Consider the following 26,272-nt stretch of genomic DNA (forward strand, 5'->3'; position numbering starts at 1 on the left):
AGATTTTTGAAAAAGTATAAATTTTTTTAAAGAATAAATTTTCGAAAAAAACTTTGTGAAAATGAATTTTTAAAAAAATTTATAATTTTTCTGAAAATTTATTTTCAAAAGATTTATAATATTTTGAAAATTTATTTCTAAAAAATTATATGATTTTTTGACAATCTATTTTTAAAAAAAATTTATAATTTTTTAAAAATTTGTGTGAAAAAAATAATTAAATAATTTTAATTACAAAAAATTTTGAAAAAAAATATGTAAAGAAAAAAACGCTGAAGTACATATGGCATTCAAAATTTTACAAAAAAAAAGAATTAAATAAAGAAAAAAATTCTAATTGTAGCAATTTCTTGGGATAAATGCATATTTTTTATTTATCTAAATACCATTACATAAAAAATTTTAATCATGACATAAAAAATTATACATCAAAAATAGTACTAAATTAAAAGAAAATACTGTTTTTCATAAATAATGATGTAGTTTGACTTTTGAGGTCACATTTTTTTAATTTTAAATTTATTTAAAATACATTATTAATTAAAATATAAAAAATACTTTTAAAATCACGAGTGAAATAGTTTTAAAAAATAATTTAATGATAAAATTTTACTGTAAACAAATCAAATCAGACATAAAATAAATTATCAGATACTGTAGATGAGTCGTTTTCGTTATAGATAGTTTTTTCTTCAACGGAAAGCAGAAGACAAAATTATTTCTTGTTTAATTTTGGGACTTTGAAACTGAGGAAGCATGGAAGAAGAGCTGTTAACAGGGGATTTACCGAATGAAACAAAACCAAGGAGCAATGACGTCGGTGGTGGTGGTGACAGCAGTATTAACAACGTTAACATGCCATTATTGCCAAAACCAACAACAGCTTCATCGTTAACCGCTGTTCTTGTCTTCAGTACTTTTGTTGCTGTCTGTGGCTCTTTCTGTTATGGCTGCTCTGTAAGTTTTTCACTTTCTTTTCTTTTTAAATGAATTTTGGGTTTTGAATCAGATAAAGTTTAATTCTTGACTTTCTTCTAAAAACAGATACGATGACATGACTGTTGATCTCTCTTTTCTTTTCCAAATAGCTTATATATAAGAAACATATGTTTTTTAATCTAATAAAAAAAAAAGTCGTTTCATTTTTTTTTTTCAAAAATACCACCACAAAATAATAGTCTGTATATTTTTCATGCATATAGATTTTTTAAAGATATTGCATTTTAAAAAGTTTTTAATTTATTTTTAACCCATTTATAAGAAAATTACACATTTAATTAATAATTCAGATCGAATTAAATTAAATTTATTTATTTTAGATAATATATAAATTATAAATTTTTAAAATGATCTGAATTCAAATTAAACTTTTATACTATTCGAATTTTATTTATTTGATTTTTCAAATTTAAATTTATTATTTTATATATATTATTTTAATATATAAAAATATATTTAGAAATAAAATAGTTATTTTTATTTTATAAGAAATTTAAATATATATAAAAATAATAAAAATATATAATTCAGTCCAGAATAATTTCAACCCTAATAATTATTGCATTTTGGGCACCTCTTTGACCTATTGATTGATCCTGGAGACTTTGATTTAAGACTAATTAGATGTAACCATTAATGGAATTGTAAATTTTTCAGTTACTTATGGGTTAAGTTCATGAATTAATTGGAATGCAAGTTGTACAAAAATTAAAATATATGAAACTTTATAACCAGACAAATCCCATGAATAATTTCATCTTTTTTTTTCAACAATATATCAATTTCTAGTATCTGATATATGTTTTTTTTGTACTTTTAAGAAAAAATGAAAAGTCGAAGTAACATAGAATATCGTGTTTGGTAATTTTGATTGAATTAATAAAAATGATCTAACTTGCTTGAATCCAGATTGGTTATTCAGCACCTGTGGAGACTGGGATCATGGAAGACTTGGGGCTCTCTACTGCAGCAGTTAGTACACAACAATTTTTTGTTCTTTTTTCCAGTCAGGTTTTATTTTCTTTAGAAAGAGCAAACTCATGTGTGACCCATAAGATTCCACTTAATTAAAGCATATGAAAGCTCAAGTTCAGTTTGTAATCTTTGTCACCAATCAATGTCTTGCAAAACAATTTCCTGATGTAAAAACTATTCATTGAACTGTCAAATAGGTTTGGAAAATACTACACAATGCATGAATTTCACTTTTATGTCACCTTTCTTTCTACTGATTTACTTCACAATCTGCAGTATTCCGTTTTCGGTTCAATAATGACTGTTGGAGGAATGGTAGGCGCAATTTTAAGTGGGAGAATAGCAGATCTTATTGGTCTGAGACGTGTAAGTTTTTTTTTGTTTAAGCTACCTTTACATCTTTTATAGATATAATACTATAAGATTTCAACTTGAAGTGTATTCATAATGGTTTATTCCTCTCAATTAACGTGTTGATATACTGTGAGACAGGCAATGTGGTTCTCTGAAGTATTCTGCACTGCTGGGTGGCTATCAATAGCATTTGCAAAGGTTAACTTCCACTTTGAATTATTTCCTTCCCCAAAGTTATGCTTGTTTTGACTTTTGAGTCGGTTGCTAATGAAACTTCTTGTGTGCATAGTTTTATGTTTACTAATTATTGTTAACTCCATATAGACCAATTTGTAAGATCTTAAAAAGTAAATGTTTAATTCTTGTTGGAAGAATGCTTTGTGGCTGGACATTGGAAGGCTGTCAATCGGATATGGAGTTGCGATGATCTGTTATGTGGTAATTGTACAGAGGTTTGCAATTCATATTTCATTAACCTAACCAGTTTTTAAGTAACTTAAAGAACGAGATGTATAATGACGCCTAACTGTCCTCAACAAACAGGTACCTGTTTACATAGCAGAAATAACACCAAAAAGTCACCGCGGTTCATTTATATCAGCAAATCAGGTAATACTAAACCATAATCGACAATATGATGTGCCAAGATATCACTAATTACAATATGTGCTTTCCAAAATAATGCAGTTGATGACTACTTCTGGTTTTGCATTTGTATATTTCGTTGGAACCTTCATTTCTTGGCGTGCCCTGGCAACGATCAGTATATATCCTTCTGCTCTTCTATTTTTCAATTAACTTAAGCCTAATGTAGTGTTAATGAAGTTCTGTTTCCTTCAGGTGCTATTCCCTGTGCAGTACAGATAATAGGCTTGTTCTTCATTCCAGAGTCCCCTAGATGGCTGGTAAGTCCGACTCTGTAATCTGCCCAATGCATAACATGTTAGAGCTAGATCGGTAAGAAATTTTCCACTTCATTCTCTAGTTTTGAGTTGAGGAAAGCAAAGGCATAAAAGATTACCGCTTCTGCAGGCAAAATGTGGTCGACAGAAAGAGTTTGAAGCTGCTTTGAAGAGTCTTAGGGGAGAGGATGCTGATATTTCTGAAGAAGCAGCTGATATCAGAGTAGCCTTTTAGCTTCATATCTTGCTAATTTTTTTCTCTTTTATATTTTCCCAGGAAAATGAAGCCACTTAGTTTTCTCATGATAGCAAGAAATGTCATGTGCTTCCATTCTCGTGTAGGATTATATGGAAATTGTTGAGCAACAGAGAGAAGCTAGTTTCCTGGAATTGTTCCAGAGAAGATATGCTAATTCACTCATTGTGAGCTGAGAATAACATTTGATTAATAAGCCATAATCACCTGTTGTGACTTGTCTGATCATTGTATATATGGTTTCTTGGAATTTTCAGGTTGGAGTTGGCCTAATGCTATTGCAACAACTCGGAGGAAACAGTCCTATGGCATATTATGCTAGTAGCATACTTGAAAAAGCTGGTACATTTAGGTCTTCTGTGTTGGTTTCTTTATAATTATTTCAGTAGCAATTCTTTTTTTGTTGTAAACAATAAAACTGTAACATGGTATTAGAAAAAATAAAAATACAAATTCTTTTTCGCAACAGGTATTTCAAGTACCCTTGGCCTTCAAGTTTTATCTATTGTACAGGTACCTTCTTCTAACTTTTGCTAAATTTCAAATTTTGCTTCTTGCATTTCTGAGACATGTCAATAATATTGTTTTTTGTAGATTCCAGTGGCTGTTGTAGCTTTGTTTTTAATGGATAGATGTGGTAGACGACCACTCTTACTGGTTAGTGTTGTAAGGGATTCATTTTAAGATAATGAAATTGTTGAACAACAAGTGAAAAAAGTGGTATTCCAATTTATGCAGGTCTCTGCAAGTGGAATGTGCTTCTCCGGCTTAATTGTAGGACTGTCGTTCTGCTTTAAGGTATAACAAAGTTGAGATATTTTCCCCAAGCTACTTACTTTCATTTTCTTGTTAACGTTTTCCAATTCTCTTTCTGAAAGCTTTGATGTTGTTTCATAATCAGGAATTTCCCCATCTGAAGGCGCTTACTCCCATTCTAGTACTTACCGGCTCTTTAGTATGTACTTCAGTTTCTTAGAGGCTACTTTGTACTTCATGATGAACGCCCCTCCTATTTTGCCAATGGCCATAATCATGACTAGGATCAGGCTACTCAAGTACACAAAACATGCATTTTTTAATCCTAGAATTGAAATCCTCCATTAGAAGAATGAGTTCAGAAGTAGAACCTGCATGCATATACACAACTAAATATATATTATTCTAACTTCGAGCCAACTCTATCTATAAACTGATCCCTACTGCAAACTCAGATTTCTGCTACGGCTTACACAATAGGCTTGGGAGGAATACCATGGATTATAATGTCTGAGGTATGTACCAATTTTGAGATCGAATGCTGCTTCTTTGCTAACAGTTTTACATGGATGAATTTAACATATATATCAATGTTGCTCCAATAGCTGGAGACGAGATCCATTTGACTAAAACATGTTCTTTTTCTTTGTCAGATATTTCCTATAAATGTTAAAGCCCAAGCTGGAAGCCTGGTGACTTTAGTCAATTGGTCCACTTCTTGGCTCACTACTTACAGTTTCAATTTTATGATGGAATGGAGCTCAGCAGGTCTTCTTCCTCTCCCTCTCTAACAGTGTAACCAAACTGGCATAACCATTACACTTCTGAACTAAAATCTAATGGCAAACATCATTGCAGGAACATTTTTCATTTTCTCTGGAGTTGCGGGCTTAACTGTTCTATTCGTCGCCAAGTTGGTCCCAGAGACAAAAGGGAGAACACTGGAGGAAATACAAGCATCACTTACTCCTTTTCTGTTGGAATGAATTCACCATCTCTAAAAACAATATACATATGAATTACTTGCGTTCTTATGTTATAAGTGATCATTCCAGGATGTGACAATGCCGGTGAACCCTGTTCCATGTATTGGTCGTACAGAACCCTACATATTATGTATAGTATCGAGACATCCAAAATATTTTATCATGATATTGAATCATATTTGTTGTATGGTGAATTTTTAATTCATTTGAGCTCAGTTAAAACCCAAGTACAAGTTGCAATGCCAATTGTCTCGGCATTTTCTTTTGCAGTTAGCCCACTTGAGTAATTGTAAATAGTAGGCTAAGACCCACCTATATCCATCAAAATTTTAGCACCACTCAAGTATGTGCTTGCCTTCAATTAGAACAAAGGTAGTTCCCATGTACCAAACTGCAAGGTCGATATATGTTTCAATGCTATAAATGAAGAACCATTGAACCCAAAGTTTAAAACTGACATGGCAGGACCAAACAATTGGCTTTGATTCTCCTATAAGACCACATTCTCCACTCCTCTCTAATTTTGCAGTTGCATCAAAAATTAATACGTGAGTTTTAAAAAAATAATTTTATTTACTGAATTAATTCAAATAATTATGATTATTTATATAATTATCTATTGTAAATCATTATGATCTTTTTTATCATAAAACAAATATTTTTATTCATATAAATTTGTTTGAATAAAATAATACTAATATATTTATATTTCAAAAATTAAATAAGAGATTTAAAAAATAAATTTATTTATTAAACTAGTTCAAATAGCTATGACTATTTGAGCAATTATTTTTTTTAAATCGTTATGACTTTTTATTTTATCATAAAATAATTTTTTTTAATTCATATTAGTTTATTTGAAATAAAATAAAATAATTAATATTTCAAAAATTAAAAGGAAGAGATTTAAAAAATAATTTTATTTATTGAACCAGTTCAAATAATTATGATTATTTATACAATTATCTATTACAAATCATTATGATTTTTTTTTGTCATAAAGCAAATGTTTTTGTTCATATAAGTTTGTTTAAAATAAAATAATATTAATCTATTTATATTTTGAAATTAAATAAGACATTTAAAAAAATAAATCTATTTATCAAAATAATTCAAATTGTTATAGCTATTTGAACAATTATTTATTTGAAATTGTTATTTTTTTTGTTTTGTCATAAAATAATTGTTTTTGTTCATATAAGCTTATTCATATTAAAGTAATACTAATTTATTAATATTTTGATAATTAATAAGTAAAAGATTTAAAAAATAAATATGTTTTCAAAATCAGATCAAATAGTCATGACTATTACAATAATTATTTATTTAAAATTGTTATAATTTTTTGTTTTATCATAAAAGAATTATTTCAATTCATATAAATTTATTTGAAATAAAATAATATTAATGTTTTAAGATAATATTTTATCCGTAGTAAGATAGTATGAATTAAAAAAATTATTTTATGATAAAACAAAAAGTCATAACGACTTAAAAGAAATAATTATTCATATAGTTTTAACCTTTTAAACTAATTTGACAAACAAATTTATTTTTTAAATTTGTTAGCTATTAATTTTTGAAATATTATTAGATTAGTATTATTTTATCTAAGTAAGCTTGTATGAACATAAATAATTATTTTATGATAAAACAAAAAGTTATAATAATTTGAAATATATAATTGTTCAAATGATCATAACTATTTGAATTAGTTTGGTAAACAAATTTATTTTTTTAATGTCTTATTTAATAATCTTATTTAATAATTTTTGAAAGATTAATAAATTAGCATTATTTTATTTCGTATAAGCTTGTATAATAAAAAATAATTATTTTATAACCAAACAAAATATAATAACAATTTAAAATAGATAATTGTTTAAATAACCATAATTATTTGAATTGATTCAATAAACAGATTTATATTTTAATTCACTTAAAATTTTTTGAAATATTAATAAATTAGTATTGTCTTATTTTGAATAATTGTATGAACTAAAAGAATTATTTTATAACAAAACAAAAAGTTATAATAATTTAAAATAGACAATTGTTCAAATATTCATAACTATTTAAATTTGTTTTATTTAAGTGGTATAATACAAAGGTGGTAAGTGGAATATCATATACTTTACTTATTTTCGAACCTATGTATATATATATATATATATATATATATATTTCTAAATGAGTAAATGTTTTATTTTTTCATTTTCGATATATACAAATGAGATCAAGCATATAATTATTTTTGTGTTTATGCGATGTAAATGATAGATCATACTTATGAATGAAATGAAAAAATGATTTATGTTTAAAAAATGATTTTATGATAACTACGTTTTTATATCCATGTGAAGTGGGATTATTGATAGAAGAACTAGTTCTGCGATCCTAATTAACAGGTAATAGTAATTAATATAGACATGATCATACAACTTATTAACGAGTTATAATAGTTAACGTAAAGTTTAAGCTAGCAGATTATAATAGTTAGCAATGATCATGAAGATAAAATTGTTGATATGATTAATATCACAGATTATAACAATGACCGTAACTAATGATAAATAAATGATAATGATGATTATTATGATTTATGATGATTTTAAATATTGATCTATGATTTAGATGAAATATGTATTTGATAATGATTTATGATTTATAATTGATGAATTGACATGTTGTGATATTGATTTATGATCTACAAAATATTTGACAGAATGATGATTTTTGAAATATTTTGACATTATAATTTAATGAATATTTTGAATGTTCTATATGATATGTATGAAAATGATACTTGATTAGGTAAGTGTATAAACCTATACTTGTTAAGCTATGGCTTGCTCATTCTTCTTTTACTTTTCCTATATAGATGATTAAAATAATAAGTTTGCTTATTCTTGAGAGAAGCTAGAGGATTAAATTAGAAAGATTACCTAGGCATTTGAGATATTGTTGGTTAGTGAGATCTTACGAAATGATTTTGTATTTTTATTAGTTTAGTTTTGAATATATAGAGATTTATCATTACTTGGATTAAAGATGTGGATTTTTCTTAACAAATTATTTTATTAAAAGATTTTAAAATGGTTAAGAAAGAATACTTCGTATTACTTTGAAATTTTACTTTAAGATAATATAGTTATATTGTGTCTTGATCTTAGGACATGACATAATTGTTTTATGAAAATTAATTAATCAGTGATTTAAAAAGTAAATTTATTTACCGAATCAATTCAAATGATTAAGACTATTAGAACAATTATTTATTTTAAATTTTTTTGAACTTTTGTTTAGTCATAAAATAATTATTTCAGTTCATACAAACTTATTCGATGTAAAATAATATTTATTTATTAATATTTGAAAAATTAATAAGTAAGAGATTTAAAAAAAATTTTATCAGACATATTCAAATAATTATAATTATTTAAATAATTATCTATTTAAAATCGTTATAACATTTTGTTTTGTTATAAAATATAACTTCTGTTAATATGGACAATAAAAGTAGGAATTTTGTCACGGGGATGGCATCGAAACATTACAGCTAAGAAGGAAAATTTAATGATATGTGCCTCTTAAGTTTGATTGGTTCACGTAATTATTTATAAAAAATTGAATTCTGCATATTTAGAGTTTAAGTTTCAGCATCTTTAATGTTTTTTTATTCTTAAAGATATGATCTCCAACATATCAAAAAAAAAAAAAAATTTAATGAAATGGAGGTAGTCTTCTGCTGTTTCTGAAAAGGATTGGTTTTGCCCTTTGGATTCTTTTTCATCTGTACATAAACCTTTGAATTAAATCTGTCATCACGAATCATGAAGTTTATAACTTGTACTGTTACAATGAACTGAAAAAATAAAATGATGATTTTTATCTACTTTTGGTAGAATTCAATTTTTCAGTTTCATCAGCCACTTTATTTTTCTCTATCACATTTATAGTTTCCATTTGTGGGATTCCTAGTCTCTCTTCCCTTTATGGACAGTTCTCATTCTAATTCTTTTTTATTTTGGATTCATGTTATGATTTATTCACTATATTAAGATTCAAACATCAATCTAAAAAATTGAAAATTTTTTACTTAAAGATTTCTAGTTTATTGGTCTTGAAGAGATTAAGGAAAGATAGAGTATGATCCAGCTTGAAGAAAACAAAGTAAATAATAAAAAGAAAGGTGAAAGGGTGCTGAAGGAAACTGATAGGAATCTAGGAGGATGTTGTTTATATAAGATAAAGACAACAGCTACATGTGTCTAAATGCGTGAAAGATTCAAACAATCCAACAAATATCACATTTCAAGTGGGGGCCCTCAGACCCATTACTGAAAATCATGTCTTGTCCTTCTGTTCATAAAGTTAATTCCACTTCCAAATCCAATCTTACCACTATTTTATGTTTTAGATTCTATCTTCAACACAGTTTTCTTGCTTGATTCTGTTTAGAGATGAGTAGAGAAAGAATGGAAGAAGGAGAACTTTCTTGTTCTTTGATGGTTAAAGAGAAGCCTCAGGATGATGTTGGTGGTTGTTCTGGTGAAGGGCAGGTTGGAACTGGAACTACTTCTGCAACAGCTACGGTTGTTCTCAGCACCTTTGTTGCTGTTTGTGGATCTTATGTTTTTGGGACTGCTGTAAGTATATTCTTTCCTCCGATGAAATGATTAGTTTTACTTTTCTTTTTTTAACATGAAAAGTGAAGGGCCAACTCTGTCTAACACTGATCAGATCTACTTCATAGTGGTGCTTGATTGAATGGTGTTATAACAAGTTATCTTGTCTCTTCGGTGCCACGATGATTAGTGAATGGCAAAGTAGGACCTTAATTCTACAGTAACAGTGCCTGGAGTGTTCTGTGTTAATCATTTGAAGAGTAACAAGACTTAAGAAAACAATAATATATTCTAATTGAGCGGAAATGCTGTCCTTTGTCTTATAAATATGAACTAATATGGCAAGATTTTTTCCAGATTGGATATTCATCCCCTGCTCAGACTGGAATCATGGATGACCTGAGTCTCTCTGTAGCGGAGGTAAAGCATAAATAGCCTTTTATGGCAGTTGCTCTTGTGAATCCATTTCCACCATATTTCACTACTTAATTTTGTTTGCAACCAGGTATAATTTGTTCAGTGTTTATGACCTTAAAATTTTGTTTCTAGTGCCTTATGCCAACTTTTGTTACCGAGCAGCAGGACCATATTTGGTCAAATGTACACATGCCATGAGCAGCTGATAAGCTAGCATGGTTGTTCTTAATCTAACATGATGTTCATTCTTTAAAAGGAAACTGAATAACATATAAGTTTCAACTTCATTTAAACTGAGTGACCTAGTACTGTTATGAAAAAGCGCAAACGTAATAGGATTCCTATAATTGCTTCTCTTTTTTGTTTATCTCCGGCATTTCTGTGTGAAATTTTCTCTTTCCCTACTTTGTTCATTGCAGTATTCTCTTTTTGGTTCAATATTGACAATTGGAGCAATGTTAGGTGCAGTAATGAGTGGGAGAATAGCGGATTACATTGGTCGAAAATATGTAAGGTTTTCAAGAACCTATAGCTATATGTATAATTCTACTTCGGTACAGTTTTCATGTCTTTGACTTTCCTATTAATGTTGGTTAACATTTGAGGCAGACAATGGCTGTCTCGGAGGTGTTCTGCATAGTTGGATGGCTTGCGATACTATTTTCAAAGGTGTTCTGAAGCTTACTTTGGTTCTACTCCGCCTTTTCAATTGAAAAAATGTTGGCTTGCAAACATCTTTAGATAGAAACAGAACCTAATAATTATCATTCTAGGAGAATAAAATTTTACCCTTTTAGTTGTTGGTTCCACTCCTCTAAAACATAACAGCACTTTAATACCTTATATTGCCTCAATTCATGTTGCTATATGTTAACTGCTTGTCAAAAGGTTGCTTGGTGCCTTGACCTTGGCCGGCTGCTGGTAGGATATGGGATGGGCCTCCTTTCATACGTGGTAAGTTTTGAACAGATTGCAATTTTACCGACTAGCTGTTCATAAAATTGAAGGAATATATGTATTCTTGTTCACTATAGGTTCCTGTGTATATTGCTGAAGTTACACCCAAGAATATTCGAGGAGGATTTACATCAGTCCATCAGGTAAATGCTAAGCATCACAAGTGGAATTCAATATGTTCTGTGCTTATATACCCACTGACAATGGATTCGGCAGCTGATGATCTGTTGTGGTGTGTCAATAACATATCTCATAGGCGCTTTTGCCACCTGGAGGACTTTGGCCCTCATTGGTAACTGTCATATTTTATGGTGTCACATTGCCATTTAAATGATATTCTAACAGTGTCTCCATATAATATGATTTCAGGAACTATTCCATGTCTTATGCAGCTTCTGGGTTTATTCTTCATCCCTGAGTCACCTAGATGGCTGGTAATTTTTTATACAGCAGTCTAGATTCTAGCAGTTATTTAAATTGTTTAGGAAAATGATATAAAAACTCATAATTCATACATATGTTGTGCATGCTATTAAACGATTACATTTCTTCTGAAATGATGCTTCAAAGTAAATCCAAGCCTCTATTATCACATTGAAATAGTGGATACAATTCTCTGCAGGCAAAGATAGGAAAATGGAAAGAGTGTGAAGCTGCCCTGCAGCGACTAAGGGGGGACAATGCTGATATTTCTGAGGAAGCAAGCGAGATTAGAGTAAGTTATTAACTTTAGGTGCATGTGAGTTTCAGGTTTAGTTCTTTGGATTTTTAGCACCTCCACTCCATGAAACAAGAAAGAAGCAGTTTTTACTTTATAAAAATTTTCTTTTTGCAGGATTACACAGAACAACTTCAACAGCTTTCTGAAGCTAGCATTTTTTACTTGTTCCAGAGGAAATATGCTCGGTCCCTCATTGTAATAGTTAAAATCAATCCTGGTTGTGTCATTGTTCCTTGCTATGAGTTGCTCTTTTAATGTATAACTAAACTGTTTAAGGTTGGAGTTGGCCTGATGGTTCTGCAACAATTCGGAGGAGTCAATGGAATTGCATTTTATGCTAGTGCTATTTTTATATCAGCTGGTATGCAATATCACTTTAAGGCTACTTTTATGTTGTGAAACAACAAAGAAGAGAAAGAGAGGAAGTCCACATATGATACATCCTTTATCTTCAATTCTTTATGACAGGATTTTCTGGTAGTGTTGGAATGATAGCAATGGTTGTTGTTCAGGTCTGTTGACTTGCAGTAAAATCAGAGTTTGATTAATCATTTTGATTAATGCTTTTTCTTGATGATTGAAAAATCTTCTACAGGTTCCAATGACAGCATTGGGAGTTCTCTTGCTGGATAAATCTGGGAGAAGACCACTTCTATTGGTGGGGAGGCCTGGAAATTTATCTTCTTAGTTTTTGATCTATATATTAAGATGTAGAAATGCTCTTGCTAAAATCTACTAATATCTACAGGTATCTGCAGCTGGAACATGTTTGGGTTGCTTGCTTGTTGGGTTATCGTTTTTCTTGCAGGTTCAAAGATGAGATTTACTGATCTCAAATATCAAAATGATTGTTGTGTTCTATTTATGTCCTGAAAATATTAAGCTCGATCACATGCAGGACCTTCAACAATGGAAGGAAGCCACTCCTTTTTTATCACTTGTTGGCGTACTGGTAAAGCCAATGAATCGATTTATTTTGACATATATGGAATGATCTCAAACTTCAGCCCCTCAGTTTCCAACCGTCCCACTCCTTTAATCTCTATATTTTCTATTGTTTTCATGAGTGAAATAATCTCTTTCTGATTTGTTTGTCTAAACATATGTAGGTGTACACAGGATCATTTTCATTAGGCATGGGGGGAATACCTTGGGTTATAATGTCTGAGGTAGGCTGACCCTACTTGTCTGAACTCTGCAGCCTTCAATATCTATATGAATTGATTTTCAAACATGAAAAAAAAAAAGGGAAAAAAGAACTTTTTGCTTTACTAGAAAAGGGTTCCCATTTCAGATATTTCCCATAAACATGAAAGGTTCAGCTGGAAGCCTTGTGACATTGGTTAGCTGGTTTGGTTCTTGGATTATTTCCTTTGCATTTAACTTCCTCATGAAATGGAGCTCAACAGGTAAGATGTTGTGCATCTGATTCTTCCTCTCTTTGATATATCATCTTAGGTACAAAACCTGTCACATTTTAACCTTTTTTGCATTGTCTTCCTCCTTCCAGGAACATTCTTCATATTTGCTAGCATATGCGGCTTAACTGTTCTGTTTGTAGCAAAGCTGGTACCGGAGACCAAGGGACGCACGCTAGAAGAAATACAAGCATCAATGAATCCACTTTCCTCGAAAAGATGAATATGGCTTCTCCATTATGTCCTGCCGTGTTTTGGTATACCACAAATTAATCAATCTGTCATTGAGCAATTCATGTACAATTCAAAGTTCTAACATCAATGCAACCATCAACTTTTGCTACCAATGCCATGTTTGAATTCATGAATTGATGGTTATTTCACTTGCATACAGAATTTTCTCAGTGTTTGTGTTATTCCATTTTCCTGTAGCTATTATTATTGTTATTATTATTATATTTTTTTGGTACAAGGAAAAATGGCATTATTAGAAATTTCAAATTTAGTTGATGGATGCCAAGACAAGAGCGGTATAACACAAAAATAATTGCACCTAAAGGGGATAGCGGCGCATGGCAAGAGACAAGATATTCTTCAAAGGGAAATTAGGAACCCCATGATTAAAGGGGACCTAAGTCATAACAGTTACTGTTGAAATGCTTCATTTTTTGTTATTTAACTAACAAACCTGGCCTGGATTTTCCATTTTCATGCAATGTGTTTGTTTCCCTAGAAATGTATGTATAACAAGGAAGGGCATTTGAGAAGTTCTCTATTTTGCAGATGACGAAAGTTTATTTTTAAACTTCTCTGGAAGCTCTTTAAACCTGATATGTTTCCATGTACATGTTTTTGATGTTAGCATGCACTACTGATGATTGTTCTCCAATGGACTTGACTATTAGATCCGATTCTTCTCCTTTAGCAGTCTTAATGGCCCGAATTATTGCTTGACCAAAAAGCTTGTCTATCTCTGAAACTATATATTGCAGGTGAAACCAAGGGAATAAGAGTTCTATTCCTTCTAGTTCAAGAAAATGGGGAATAAAGTTAAATCTTTCAGGCAATGACCAACCATTGGTGATAAATCAGAATCAATAACTAGTTGGCCATGGTTGAAGACATTGAAGCACCTTCAAATCATTATAAACTATATATGATCAAGCAACATACATACAATCAGGGAATGGAACTTATGATCATCTGGTATTATATATCAAGCAAGATATCGATGTTAGTTTTCTATTGCCTGGTCGGACCTCTATTGTATTTCATTTTTGGCATGAATCTTTGGAGCCCACTAAATAACTACTTTGGTTGCCTACAAACCTAAATGCATGTTGGAAGGTTACTGTTCTTATCAAAGTTATCATATATCTCATGAAACACATGGTTCAAAGCTCTCCCTTGAAGTATTCTTGCAGCTGTTTGGCATGGAAATTGGCATAAAAAAAGAAAGGAAAAAACTTATTTAAGAGGTGGGACAGTTATTTGTTCTCGTTATCAACTGGTGGTCAGAATCAATTTTGCAGGAGTGGAAAGACTTTAGCAGATGAAATATTCTACCTTCCATTATTGATAGTGATCTTGTGAATGTATGTATATCAAGGAACAGAAAATGTGCAGCTTGGTGCAAAGTGGTCTGTCACACCTCTCTTCTGTTAATTAATTAATTTCTTTTCAGGTGATTCTCTCAACCACTCTAAGTTGCAAATTGGAATAAGCAAATGTCACATGTCATTTGATGTTTTTTATGGCAAATAAATTAGTTCATAATTAAAGTATCCATGACAATTTATTTCTGATCAAAAGGCCCTACTTCGGATAATTTATGCAGCTCAATCCAGCCAAACCAAACTCTTCAGTCTTCACAGGCCTAGTTCCTCTATATATATAAAACCACACCACCTGGAAAATTATATCCCATAAACAAGCAAACAACAAAAAACTGATCTTCTCTTCTCTCCATGGCAAGCAATAGAGCTTCTATCCCACGATTCGCCCCCAAGGCGCTACCAGGCACGGCCAACCTAGTAAACCTGCTTCCAACAGGCACCGTCTTCGCGTTCCAAGCCATCATACCTTCATTCTCCAACAATGGAAAATGTGAAATAGTTCACAAATACATGGTCTTAGGTCTTATTATAGTATGTTCACTTGGTTGTTTCTTATCTTCCTTCACTGACAGCTTTGTGGGCAGCGATAACAAGCTTTACTATGGTCTTGCCACCATCAAAGGACTTTGGGTTTTTAACGATGAGCGTGATGATGGTCTTGACTTGGAGAACAACGAGGAAGAAGCCAAGAAAATTTTAAGAAAGTATAGACTCACCCCCATAGATTTTGTTCATGCCTTTGGCTCCGTAACTTTGTTTTTAGTAATGGCTTGTAGCAGCTTTGATGTTCAAGGTTGCTTTTTTCCTGAACCGGGGGCAAATGGTAATGCACTGATGACAAATTTGCCATTAGCAGGTGGGCTATTAGCCAGCGGTTTGTTCATGCTTTTCCCAACCAAAAGAAGAGGGATTGGTTATGCTGATAAGCCTGATCATGGTGATAGAAAGGAAGAGAAACAGACCCATACCAAAGCTGACACTACTTAAGATATATCAACCCTAGCCAGCCAGTTATATACTTTAAATCCATTACTCATTTTAATCAAAATAGTAGTTTCGAAAATTAAAAAAAAATATATTTATAGATATATAAATTAAACTATTAATATAAGCAAATTCCTACTCATATATGTATATATATATATATATATATATATATATCTGTAAGGTTGCCTGTATTTGATTAGCTGGAAGCTACATTTGATGGAGCTTAAGTTGAATTTATTGTATAATATTATTTTCTTTTGCGTCATTTTTTTCTCTCAACAGTCACTTGATTATTAATATAGCATTTAATTTTTAATTTTAATGATTAGGGTTTAAATTTTAACCATTTTAAATATAAAAAAAAATAAAAGTTTATAGCACGAAGTTATGAAATTTTTTGAAAATTGATTTTGAGAGAAAATAATCTTTGAGGAATCAATTTGGGGGAAAAAGAAGAGTTAGTGGGTCTCAAATTAAAAATGGTAATCGGAGAATTGGTGGAACTTGTTACGCAACATATATAAATCATGCAAAGGGAATCACGTTTTCTCAAGAATGTTAGCTATGCACCATTAAATACAGTACTGACTGGCAGATAGTATCCAATAATTAATAATAGAATCGATCTAATTAATTTTCAAATAAATAAACAAAAACAAAGTTGAAAAATCAATTATCTAATTATATATATATATTAAAAATCCGTATCAAACTTAAGAAATATTGTTTATTTTAATTAAAAAATTTTATAATTTTATTTTACAAATTACGTTTTACAAATTTAAAATTAAGCCTTAACTTATATATTATAATAAATTTACAAAAATTTTTTATATGGGATTGAAATATCACATGTATTGATAATAAAACTATTAATAATTGAAACAAAATTATGGGTTTTTTTTTCTTCCAATAACTTAACAAATTTGATCAATTAAGGCCAAACTAAGGCAAGAAAATAAAAATGACATGGGGTTGTCTACAATCCTTTTTTATTAATAAAAATTAGTTTTTATTTAAATATTATTTTAAAATATATTTTAAAATAATATTTAAATAAATAAATCTATTTAAACCCAAATGGATGAACTAAATCGAATTTTGAACAAGGTTTTAAAAGTGTTAATTAGGTCTAATCCTCTCCAACCTTGGACACCCTTATTACTAACAAAACTATAATTATAATTCTTTTTTCAAGATTAATGTATGTCACTTTTTAATTGAAAAAGAAATATACATTATATAGTAGGTTTTTATTTAAACGGGTTTGATGAGTACGAGATATATTTGTCAAAAATACTATTTATTAATTGTAAACCAAATTTGAAGCAGTCCAGAGCCATAAAAAAATTAAAATTTTTCCCCAACATGCATGAAAAAGACATTATAAGAAACTCAAAGGTAAGAGATCATTTGTATATTTGTATCGTATAAAATAATAATAATTTATATATTTTATATTAAATTATATATATCATAATTTGTATTTATACGAAAAATACGAATATAATTTTGAGTTTTTATTAAATTCATATATAATTTTTGTTAAAATTTTAATTCGGATTATTTTTATTTTTTTATATTATGTTTATATTATATTTACGTATCGTTTTTTAAATGATCTGATTTATATAATAATACATTATATATGTCCAAAAAAAAAATTTGCAGATCACGATCAGGAAGATACTAGAATAAATAGATAAATTAATAGGGAAAAAAACAACAATGGAAATTAAATTTGGGAAATAGAAAAGGACTTGGATGGAGTGAAACATGCAAGGAGAAAGCCAAAATGTGTCTTTGCCTTAGACATGTGCATGACTATTCTTCTTACACGTCATTTTCTCCTCTAAGATAAGAAGTGGGTGGTGCTACTTTTATTGTGAAAAATAATTAAAAACTAGAAAAAAAAATTATCTATCATTTTCTCCTCTAACAGAAAAATGTGTGTAGGATTATCTTTGACAATTCAAAACTTATTTTGCAAACCTTTATAGGAGGTTTCAATCTTTCATATTTTTTTTTTCCTTTGCAAAGTAAGAATAAAAGATGCATTGCTTTAGCTCATGTTGATATTAGACAATAACTAATTGTAAAGATTCGTACTTAATCTGTAAAGTATATTATTTTTTAAAAGAAGATATCAATTTTTTTTTAATAAAAGATGTCTTATATATTTAAATTTAAATATTTATTTACATATTATAGCATATTTTTAAAATATTTCTGCATAAAATTGAAGTATCAAATAATTCTTCATAAATTTCAATTTGGTTTATAGACTCTGACAAAACCATAAACACATATAGCTTCTTAATAATTATTAGAACACTAAAGTATGTAATTATTCTTTTTCATCTTTTTATAAAAAAAATCACAATTGAAAGATAAAAAAAATTTAAATATTGTCTTCAAAAATTAATTGAGATCTAATAAAAAAACTAATTAAATTATATATTTTTTAGATTGCATATCCAAGGAATATCCACAAAATCCAATCAGCTTGATGACTCTACCTTAAAAAAATTAGCAAGTCAACAAAAATAGCCAGCAAAAGCTTAGCTTATCAAGTTTGGGGATGCAATTTTTGTAGCAATTACTCAAATTCTTTCACTTTTTCCACAAAAATCAGTTTCCATAAATTGTTCACTAGTGCCAAAAATATCATGAAGCCAAGAAAAATGATTGGTCTAATTATTAAGAACTATGTTAAAAGAACTTCCCTTTATTTAAAAAAAAAAAAAAGTGAAGGTTCATAGACTTGAAAGTATCATTGTCAATGAAAGTTTTATTTTTTCTTGCTTTTTGGATATGAATTACTTGTAATAATATTAAAGAGGTGGTCCACAGAGTTTGAGCTTTGTTGAAAAGAAAAATTAATATATATATATATATAATATTACCAAACATATTAGAAAATGATATAATATGTTTAGAAGATTTTTATGTGCACAACAGCACAAAATCTTGCAATCATGTGTGTTACTTGAAGGACAATACATGAAAGCATTGTCTTTGTTCAATTTGCTCAATGTACCAATTTGCTGGTTTTGCTTATTAAAGAAAAAACAATTAAATATGTTCAATATCAAGTTCAAAATAAGCAAACTTTACTTTTGACAATAGTTCTATACCTTGGTAATTAATTAGTTAATTCAAGATTAAAAAAAAAATAGAATTAAAAACATCATCCCTAAATAATAGGATACTTCTGAAACTTTGAGGATGTAATCTTTTCTATTGTATAAACTACTTATTTGGTTCATTATAACCAAACAATTCCTTAATGAGAAATGTATTTGGCCAACAAATGTGTTCTTATCTCCAAAACAAACAAATAACAAAGCAACTCCCAACAAAATGATCATATCTCAATGATTATTAAACAATTCCATCAACCATTTCATTTCATTAATTTTTTTATATAAAAAATTGATAACTTAAAGTTAAAAAATTTTATAAGTAATTTAGTAAAAATAATTATATGACCAAATTGAGTTTTTTTTTTTAATTCTTAATTTATCTTTAAAACTTTTTTCTATCTTATTACATTTTTTGTTGAAAAAAATATTATATGTTTAAACTTTTTCGAATTTATAATTTTCAAATATTAATTCTAATAACATATCAATTGATTTAATGAATTAAATTTGATAATTTAAAATATGACATAATAATATGACACAAATACTATATGAATATAAAATATAAAAAACAACATAACTTAAAATTTTAATAATAATTATATCTAAATTTAATAAAATAAAATAAAATAATATTTTATATTCAATTCAACATAAATTATAATATATAATTTTTATATAAAATATAACATAAATATATAAATTTTAATATTTTACGCTATGCCAACATATAAATTATCAAACCTACGAAGGATAGCAGTTAAATTTAGGTTTTCCATCCCATCAATTTTGCCAATATATATACACGAGAAGAAATGAAAAAGAGAAAAGGAAGGGAAAATATGGTCAGATGATAGCAACCGAAGGGTAAGGCCATGAGTCGTGGGACCCGGCACCGTTTGCTCTATCACTACAGCTCACGATTCACGTTGGCACTTCACCATACCCACACACCCACTTTCCATTTTCGTTTTCATTTCTCTATTTCACCCCCTATCTTCGCCCTGAGGACGTTATTAATGCCCACATCTCCTTCTCTTCTTCACTTTTCGTCTTCATTATAATCATCAAAAGCCAAACCCCAAACCCCTTTTCTTTTGTTTTCTTTACCTTATGGCCCTTTGTTTCCCTCACCTTCTTTCCTTCTTCATCTGCGCCTCTCTCTTCCTTTTTGCATTGAGAATGATCATGTTGAAGTACTACTTCTGTAAGAAAAGTGTAAACTCTTTCTTGGGGTTTTCTAATGCTATGGATTCTCCTCCTCCAGCTGTTTCCAAATGTGGGTTAGGCACGTTGGCCTTGGGGTTGTCTAATGCTATGGATTCTCCTCCTCCAGCTGTTTCCAAATGTGGGTTAGGCACGTTGGTTTCCCATGAAACACCTAGGGTTGGTAATCCAAATATTATCGAGTCCTCTATGATGGCAGCAACAGCACTTCCGTCGAAAAAGAAAGACCCTGGTGGGATAGGGTTTAAAGATGATATGGGTGGTGGGGTTGATGGACTCATGTCATGTACGGAGAGTTTAGGGTTTGAGAGTTGTGATGAAAGGAGAGTTGATGATGATGATGATAACTATAATTATAATGAGAGTAATTATGATGATCATCGACATCATATGGAGTTGAGTGAAGGGGAAAGGGAGGGATGGAGAAGGAAAAGGAGTGAAGAGAAGAGATCAGAAAGGAGTAATAACAACAAGTTTCCACCACCACTTTCTTCATTGAACCAAAATGGTCAGCCTTGTTTTTATCTAAAGCCTGTAAGGAAAAATGGGAGGTTGGAGTTAACTGAGGTTAGGATTCAAAGATCTGAGGTTTTACATGCTGTTAGGGAAAATGGTCGCTTGAGATTGCATCTTGTTAGCAGTGATGTTAGCTATAAAATCAATGAAGAACAAGAACAAGAAGAGACAGAGCAAGAAGAACAAGAACAAGAATTACATTTGCAAGAAGAAGAAGAAGAGTTCGAAGAATTATGGAAGTTTAGAGTGAGTGGAGAAGGTTTCAGGAGATGTAATGAGCTGGTTATGAGCCATCATCACCATCGTCATATCAATGACCATCATAGCTTGCATGTGTGGAGGCAGCCATGTGTGACAACAAGGTGAAGAATCAAATCATATGATGTGAAAACCAAAAAAAAAAAAAAAAGACAAGAAATTATGGTGGTGTTTTGTTGGGGAAGATCGATGTTTCATAATTTGTTGGATTAATTAATTTGTTTTTGGAGTCAAGCAGAGACAGAAGGTAGGGACGATGTGTCAACCGAATTTGGAGGTGAAAGATGGGTAATCTCCAGTTCTCCAAGCTTCAGCTAAGGAATTAAAAAAAACAAAGAAATGATTTGAAGTTTCATTTTGCCAATTTTAAAAAATTTCAGATGCTACAAACTCTAACACTTTTTTTCTTTAAAAAAAAATTCTGGAACTTCATCTTTGATTTTTTCCAATAGAAATGTCGAATACCAAAAACACCCAGTTTTTTTTTTTTTTTCTTTTTCTTTGTCTAAATTGATAGTAGAAAATCGTTGTCAGAGTGTACTCATGGGGTGTACATTTTTATGTATTAATAAAAGCTTGTTAGGTGTTGTATAGTTAAAAATTTGGGAATAAAAATTGCCATGGATTTTTTTTTTTTTTTTTTTTTTGGTGTAAAGATCAATCCATGGTTCAACATCGGTAGACATTGGTTCGGCTTGATTGGTCTGAGAAGATTTAAGAACCTTAGGACAAGTTGATTTAGACGTGCCTTAAAAACCTTACAATGCTTATCATAAACTCTAAAAATAGCTTAATCAAATTTATATATAATTTTTATTAAAATTTTAAACCATTCTATTTTAATTTTTTTTCTTCTATCGTATTATTATGTTATATTTAAAATTATTAAATTTATATTCAATATGTACAAAAGAGACATCCAAAAAGTATATGAAAATTGATTTGAAATGAAATAAAACAGTCAAGAGTTAACCATGGAGGAAAAACACTGGCTAGATGGTCAGAAATATACAATAAGCATCTCTGACTTTCAACTCATGAAAGAATTTCCTGCTCTCCAATAAGATTGCAATCCCAGTGCCATTAAATAGAGTTCTTAAGAGCTTTGAAGAGACAGGCTGAATATGCACTTTGGCCTTCACTCATCATTGTAGAATCGTCCATTTGAGACATTCATGCATCAACTTTAATCAAAATTAGAGAATCATATAAATAATATATTATCAATAGTAGCAAGCTATTAAATTTCAATTTAAATAAAATTCAAATTCAATTCATTTATTATCAAATCAAATTTGAATAATTTTATTTATCAAATAATTTATATTTAAATATCTTAATAACTAATTCAAATAATTCATATGCCTAATCAAAATTTTAAAATTTAATATATTTATTATTTTAATTAAAAAATTATTATTTTACCTATATAAATATATATCAATTTAAATTCAAACTCGAATTCAAACACATAATCAAATTTGAAAATCAAACATGAAGATTAAACTCATTTTTTATTAAATTTAATTGATCAAACTCAAATAATTTGATTTTTATCTGAAATTAAATTCGAACTTAAAAATTAAAACTTGATTAAACTCAAGCCGAGTTTTAAATCCAACTCAAGTTCAAGCTTTCACTATATCAACTCCACTTGACTCGATTATAACCCTATAATATGATCATTGAAAGACGAGATGAAAATTAAGACCAGGCATAAAAAAAATAATATTTGAAGCTGGCAACCAGTGCATTGGTTGAGTACTCAAAGAATGCGGTGGATGTCTTGAATCACGTGTCGGATACAGACCAAAGACACGCTTCCCTTTCTGTGGCCCGTTTCTCATTTAATTTTGTGAACATTTTCTTCTCAAAACCTACAAGATATACAGCTGATTAGCATCGTCCTTTTTTTCTTTTTTTTCTTTTTTTTACAAAAACTTGATTTGGAATGAGAATGAACTTGGAGACCAAGGATTTTTGAAATAATAATAGAATTAAATTTACCATTACTACGATCAACTGCATCCCAGTGCCTTCCTGGTCTTATACCGTATCCATTTGGTGCAGCATCTTTCTTACTATCCAACTATGTGCAGGAATGTCTTGAGGAACTATAAACCCTGATTCCTTCATCTTCTCAGCATCCCCTAGGTCTCTAAGAACTGGCTCAGAATGCTTTTTCTGCAATTCATAAAAAATATATATATATATATATATGTGAACTCAGTGTCAAACTACCTAAAATCTCATTAATATCAAACAAGTAGTTAATTACCTTGACCAAATGTGCCATACGGTCACCCCATCTTAGTCTATCCTTCAACTTATTGTCGAGCTCCGGGTCATCCCTGCAAGTATAAGCTGTAAATATAAAATTGCTATATGCAGCAAAATTAGTGAAAAAATAATCTAAATCAAGCAGAAGATAAGAACATATAAATGCTCTACATAGGAAGTTTAAGAAAGAAGAAACACAATTATCAACTCAACAGCTAACTTTTCCATGTTATACTTGGGCTTATCTTCCCCTTTTTGTTTTGACTTCAGGTACTCTTCCTTTGATATGCCTTCCCCTGCAGGATTCATGAGGAAAGTGTGAGCCAGATGAAAGCATGCATGTGTTTTGAACTAGATATCACTTAAAATGACTTGTCCTTTACCTTTTGTCTTATCACGATATACAGGTTCTGCACCTCGTCCGCTTACAGATGGATCCATCTCCTTAAACCTGAGAAGGCACCAAAATTAAGTCAGAGAAAAACCAAAGACTACAGAAATTAAATGCAATGCAGAACCCCCCTACCCCTCTCCCCCCTCCCCCCTCCCCCACCCCACTCCCAACACACACACACACACACACAATTTGCAATTCTAACTATTGAAGCACACAAGATAGAGTCAAATTAAAAGTTACATAAAGTCAATTCTGAATGTTTGTGTATTTATGTATAGATATATGCAAGCATGCTACCAAAAGTATTGCCTATATCAAGTTGTCACCCAAAGTAAAATACTAGAGAGATTCCTTTGCTCCTTAGTTTGCATGCAATTCTATATTACACCTCTCTCTCAATTCATCAACAAAGGTATTTCACCAATGTCATCATGGAATAATCCATAAATTCCTACAACAGGTTACCACATGAGCATGGCTATACCTCAGACTCAATGATTTCACTCGATATTCTTAATGCCACATCTAATAATTACTGCATACAAAAAAGAAGAAGCCACTTCTGCAGTTTGTCTGAAAACAAAACTGGCTAAAGTCTACAATCAAACTCAAGGACGGTCATTCATTAGTGACTGAGTACCTATAACTTCACCCATTTATATTAACATTTCAAGGATGGAAAAGGTAGAATACCAACAGAGAATTTCTGAAAAATGAATTATATCTAGATACTTAGACGGAATAGATACCTTAACCAATCATCTTTCTTGGTTTTAGAAATTTCCTCCCAGATTTCACTGCAAGAAATTAAACCAGTTTTAAGCTGCTCCTTCGGAGAAGCAGGACCAGTTGATTCCCTCCTATTTATCCTTGGAAGGGGGAGATCCGAATCATGAATAATCTCTAACGTTTGAGGATGAGATTGTGTAGGTGGGGGCAATTCAGGCTGTATGGTGGCATCTCAACCTTTCCCATGGAGGTGACAGATCCGTATCTCTTCTCAAAGGCTTCATCCTGCGTTCTGGTGAAGGTGTGTCGTTTCTAGCCCTCCGTTTCCGAGGTGGTGACAAATCATTGTCTGCTCTGTTCACTACAGGTTCTGGTGAAGGTGTGTCATTCCGAACCCTCCTTTTCCGTGGAGGAGATAAATCAGTACCTTCTCTCGATGCCTTAACTTGAGGTTCAGGTGAGTCAATCCGAGCTGCCCTCCTACGAGGAGGTGATAAATCAGCATCTTCTCTTGTTGATGCTGTGTTATTCTGAGCCCTACTTCTCCTTGGGGGTGATAAATAAGATTTTAAACCATGGGAACGCAGTTTTCTTGGTGGTGACAAATCCTCAACTTCTCTTTCAGAGTTTGAATACCTCACCCCAGGTTCTGGAGAAGGTGTGTCATTTCTATTCCTCTGCCTACGAGGAGGAGAAATATCATAATTAGGATCCACCATATTCAGATGTTTAGGAGAAAGCGAAACCCAGCCACTACCATCCTCAGCCATAGCATTGTATCCCCTCCTCAGCCTAATTTTCTCCAGCCTTTTCATTCGTTTTGCTTCTATATCCCCATCCACTAGCAGCTTCTCATCTTAAAAAAACAACAAAAACACATAAACCAATAATTAAACATTATAAAGTCATCAAACCTAAATCATAAATAAATAAATAATAGCTTTTATACTAACCGGGCGAATCATTGGCATCACCGTCTTCTTCGAGATTAACAGATTTTTGCCAGACAGGGTCTTCATCAACAACTAAAACACCTGAGGACTCTACTTGGGTTTTCTTCTTCTTCTTCTTCTTCCTTTTCTTCTTCAGTTCCTCTTCTTCGTTTTTTCTCTCGTATCCTTTTAGATATTCCTTCAGTGAACTAGAAGTTGTCGTTGGCTTCCCTGCCCAAATTCATCACAACTGCAACTACTAGTAATTTTTTTTCTATAATTAAGAAAAAGAAACTTAATTTTATTAATTAGAAATAACGCTAAAATTTTGAGCATTCTCATTGAGGCAAAAGATCAAACACCTTTCATGCTAGAAGCTGCGGGAAAATAAACAGTACAGTTAAAGGCCAAAATAGAAAGAAATTCAAATTAACTTACAGAAGTTTAAAGTGTAATAGATGAACAGAAATCAATGAAAAATAAAAAATTGGGATCATTTATGAGAGAGAACTTACCAAAGCTGTTAGGGTTTAAGAAATGTGAAGAATCGACAAAGCTTTAGTTTGGTTCTTGATTCCAAGGGGAAAATCCAATATTTTCTTAGGAACCAAACAAGAACGAGAAAATTGAACAAAAAGCCAGCGAATAGACCTCTAGAATCAGTAGAAGAGCTGTGGCTGGTCGACGCAAGGCGCGTCTGATAGCTTTGCCGCTAAGATTTCTTTTTTTGAAAAGATTAATTTTGTATCCTCCATTTTTGTTCTGTCGTAGGCCTTTTAAACAGAACGGTGTCGTTTAGACTTTAAAAACAAAAT

At 30.6% G+C, this 26,272-nt stretch overlaps 4 protein-coding genes and 1 pseudogene across 8 annotated transcripts; 4 read left to right on the forward strand and 1 right to left on the reverse strand.

Moving 5' to 3' along the window:
* The first annotated feature begins 669 nt into the window (after positions 1–669).
* LOC111277261 (sugar transporter ESL1-like) lies at positions 670–5,589 on the forward strand. 2 transcript variants are annotated; one of them, XM_022863580.2, is made up of 18 exons: positions 670–957; positions 1,909–1,971; positions 2,251–2,340; positions 2,467–2,526; positions 2,701–2,766; positions 2,872–2,937; positions 3,016–3,091; positions 3,169–3,233; positions 3,361–3,453; positions 3,573–3,653; positions 3,744–3,828; positions 3,956–3,999; positions 4,081–4,143; positions 4,225–4,284; positions 4,388–4,441; positions 4,698–4,757; positions 4,896–5,010; positions 5,101–5,589. In XM_022863580.2, exons 1-18 carry the CDS (start codon positions 757–759, stop codon positions 5,226–5,228), a joined length of 1,470 nt encoding a protein of 489 aa, XP_022719315.2. In that variant the 5' UTR covers positions 670–756; the 3' UTR covers positions 5,229–5,589. The 2 variants fall into 2 exon arrangements, with proteins under 2 accessions (XP_022719315.2, XP_089620215.1); XM_089764089.1 differs by having other exon boundaries at positions 4,388–4,423.
* Positions 5,590–9,228: 3,639 nt separating this feature from the next.
* Positions 9,229–14,254, forward strand: LOC111277263 (sugar transporter ERD6-like 5). Of its 3 annotated transcripts, XM_022863583.2 has the most exons (18): positions 9,229–9,877; positions 10,214–10,276; positions 10,693–10,782; positions 10,883–10,942; positions 11,162–11,227; positions 11,308–11,373; positions 11,447–11,522; positions 11,600–11,664; positions 11,853–11,945; positions 12,066–12,146; positions 12,228–12,312; positions 12,420–12,463; positions 12,547–12,609; positions 12,700–12,759; positions 12,850–12,903; positions 13,061–13,120; positions 13,246–13,360; positions 13,462–14,254. In XM_022863583.2, the coding sequence occupies exons 1-18, from the start codon at positions 9,692–9,694 to the stop codon at positions 13,590–13,592; spliced, it is 1,458 nt and encodes a 485-aa protein (XP_022719318.2). In that variant the 5' UTR covers positions 9,229–9,691; the 3' UTR covers positions 13,593–14,254. The 3 variants fall into 3 exon arrangements, with proteins under 3 accessions (XP_022719318.2, XP_022719319.2, XP_089620216.1); XM_022863584.2 differs by lacking the exon at positions 10,883–10,942 and having other exon boundaries at positions 9,520–9,877; XM_089764090.1 differs by lacking the exons at positions 10,693–10,782; positions 10,883–10,942 and having other exon boundaries at positions 9,521–9,877.
* Positions 14,255–15,155: 901 nt separating this feature from the next.
* Positions 15,156–16,237, forward strand: LOC111277919 (inactive Serine/Threonine-kinase, putative (DUF679)). Its single transcript, XM_022864353.2, has one exon. The coding sequence runs from the start codon at positions 15,337–15,339 to the stop codon at positions 15,970–15,972; it is 636 nt and encodes a 211-aa protein (XP_022720088.1). The 5' UTR covers positions 15,156–15,336; the 3' UTR covers positions 15,973–16,237.
* A 3,788-nt stretch (positions 16,238–20,025) lies between these two features.
* LOC111277920 (uncharacterized) lies at positions 20,026–21,817 on the forward strand. The gene has a single exon (XM_022864355.2). The coding sequence runs from the start codon at positions 20,232–20,234 to the stop codon at positions 21,225–21,227; it is 996 nt and encodes a 331-aa protein (XP_022720090.2). The 5' UTR covers positions 20,026–20,231; the 3' UTR covers positions 21,228–21,817.
* A 797-nt stretch (positions 21,818–22,614) lies between these two features.
* On the reverse strand, positions 22,615–26,212 carry LOC111277265 (uncharacterized; annotated as a pseudogene). The gene is made up of 9 exons (XR_016343738.1): positions 25,973–26,212; positions 25,820–25,834; positions 25,479–25,688; positions 24,546–25,381; positions 23,783–23,850; positions 23,620–23,695; positions 23,398–23,470; positions 23,127–23,303; positions 22,615–22,996 (listed from the first exon to the last, which is right to left on the reverse strand). The product of XR_016343738.1 is annotated as an uncharacterized LOC111277265 (transcript).
* Positions 26,213–26,272: the final 60 nt, after the last annotated feature.

Source organism: Durio zibethinus, chromosome 7 (assembly GCF_047325235.1).
Source record: "Durio zibethinus cultivar Kanyao isolate XHJ-2024 chromosome 7, ASM4732523v1, whole genome shotgun sequence".
Taxonomy (NCBI): domain Eukaryota; kingdom Viridiplantae; phylum Streptophyta; class Magnoliopsida; order Malvales; family Malvaceae; genus Durio; species Durio zibethinus.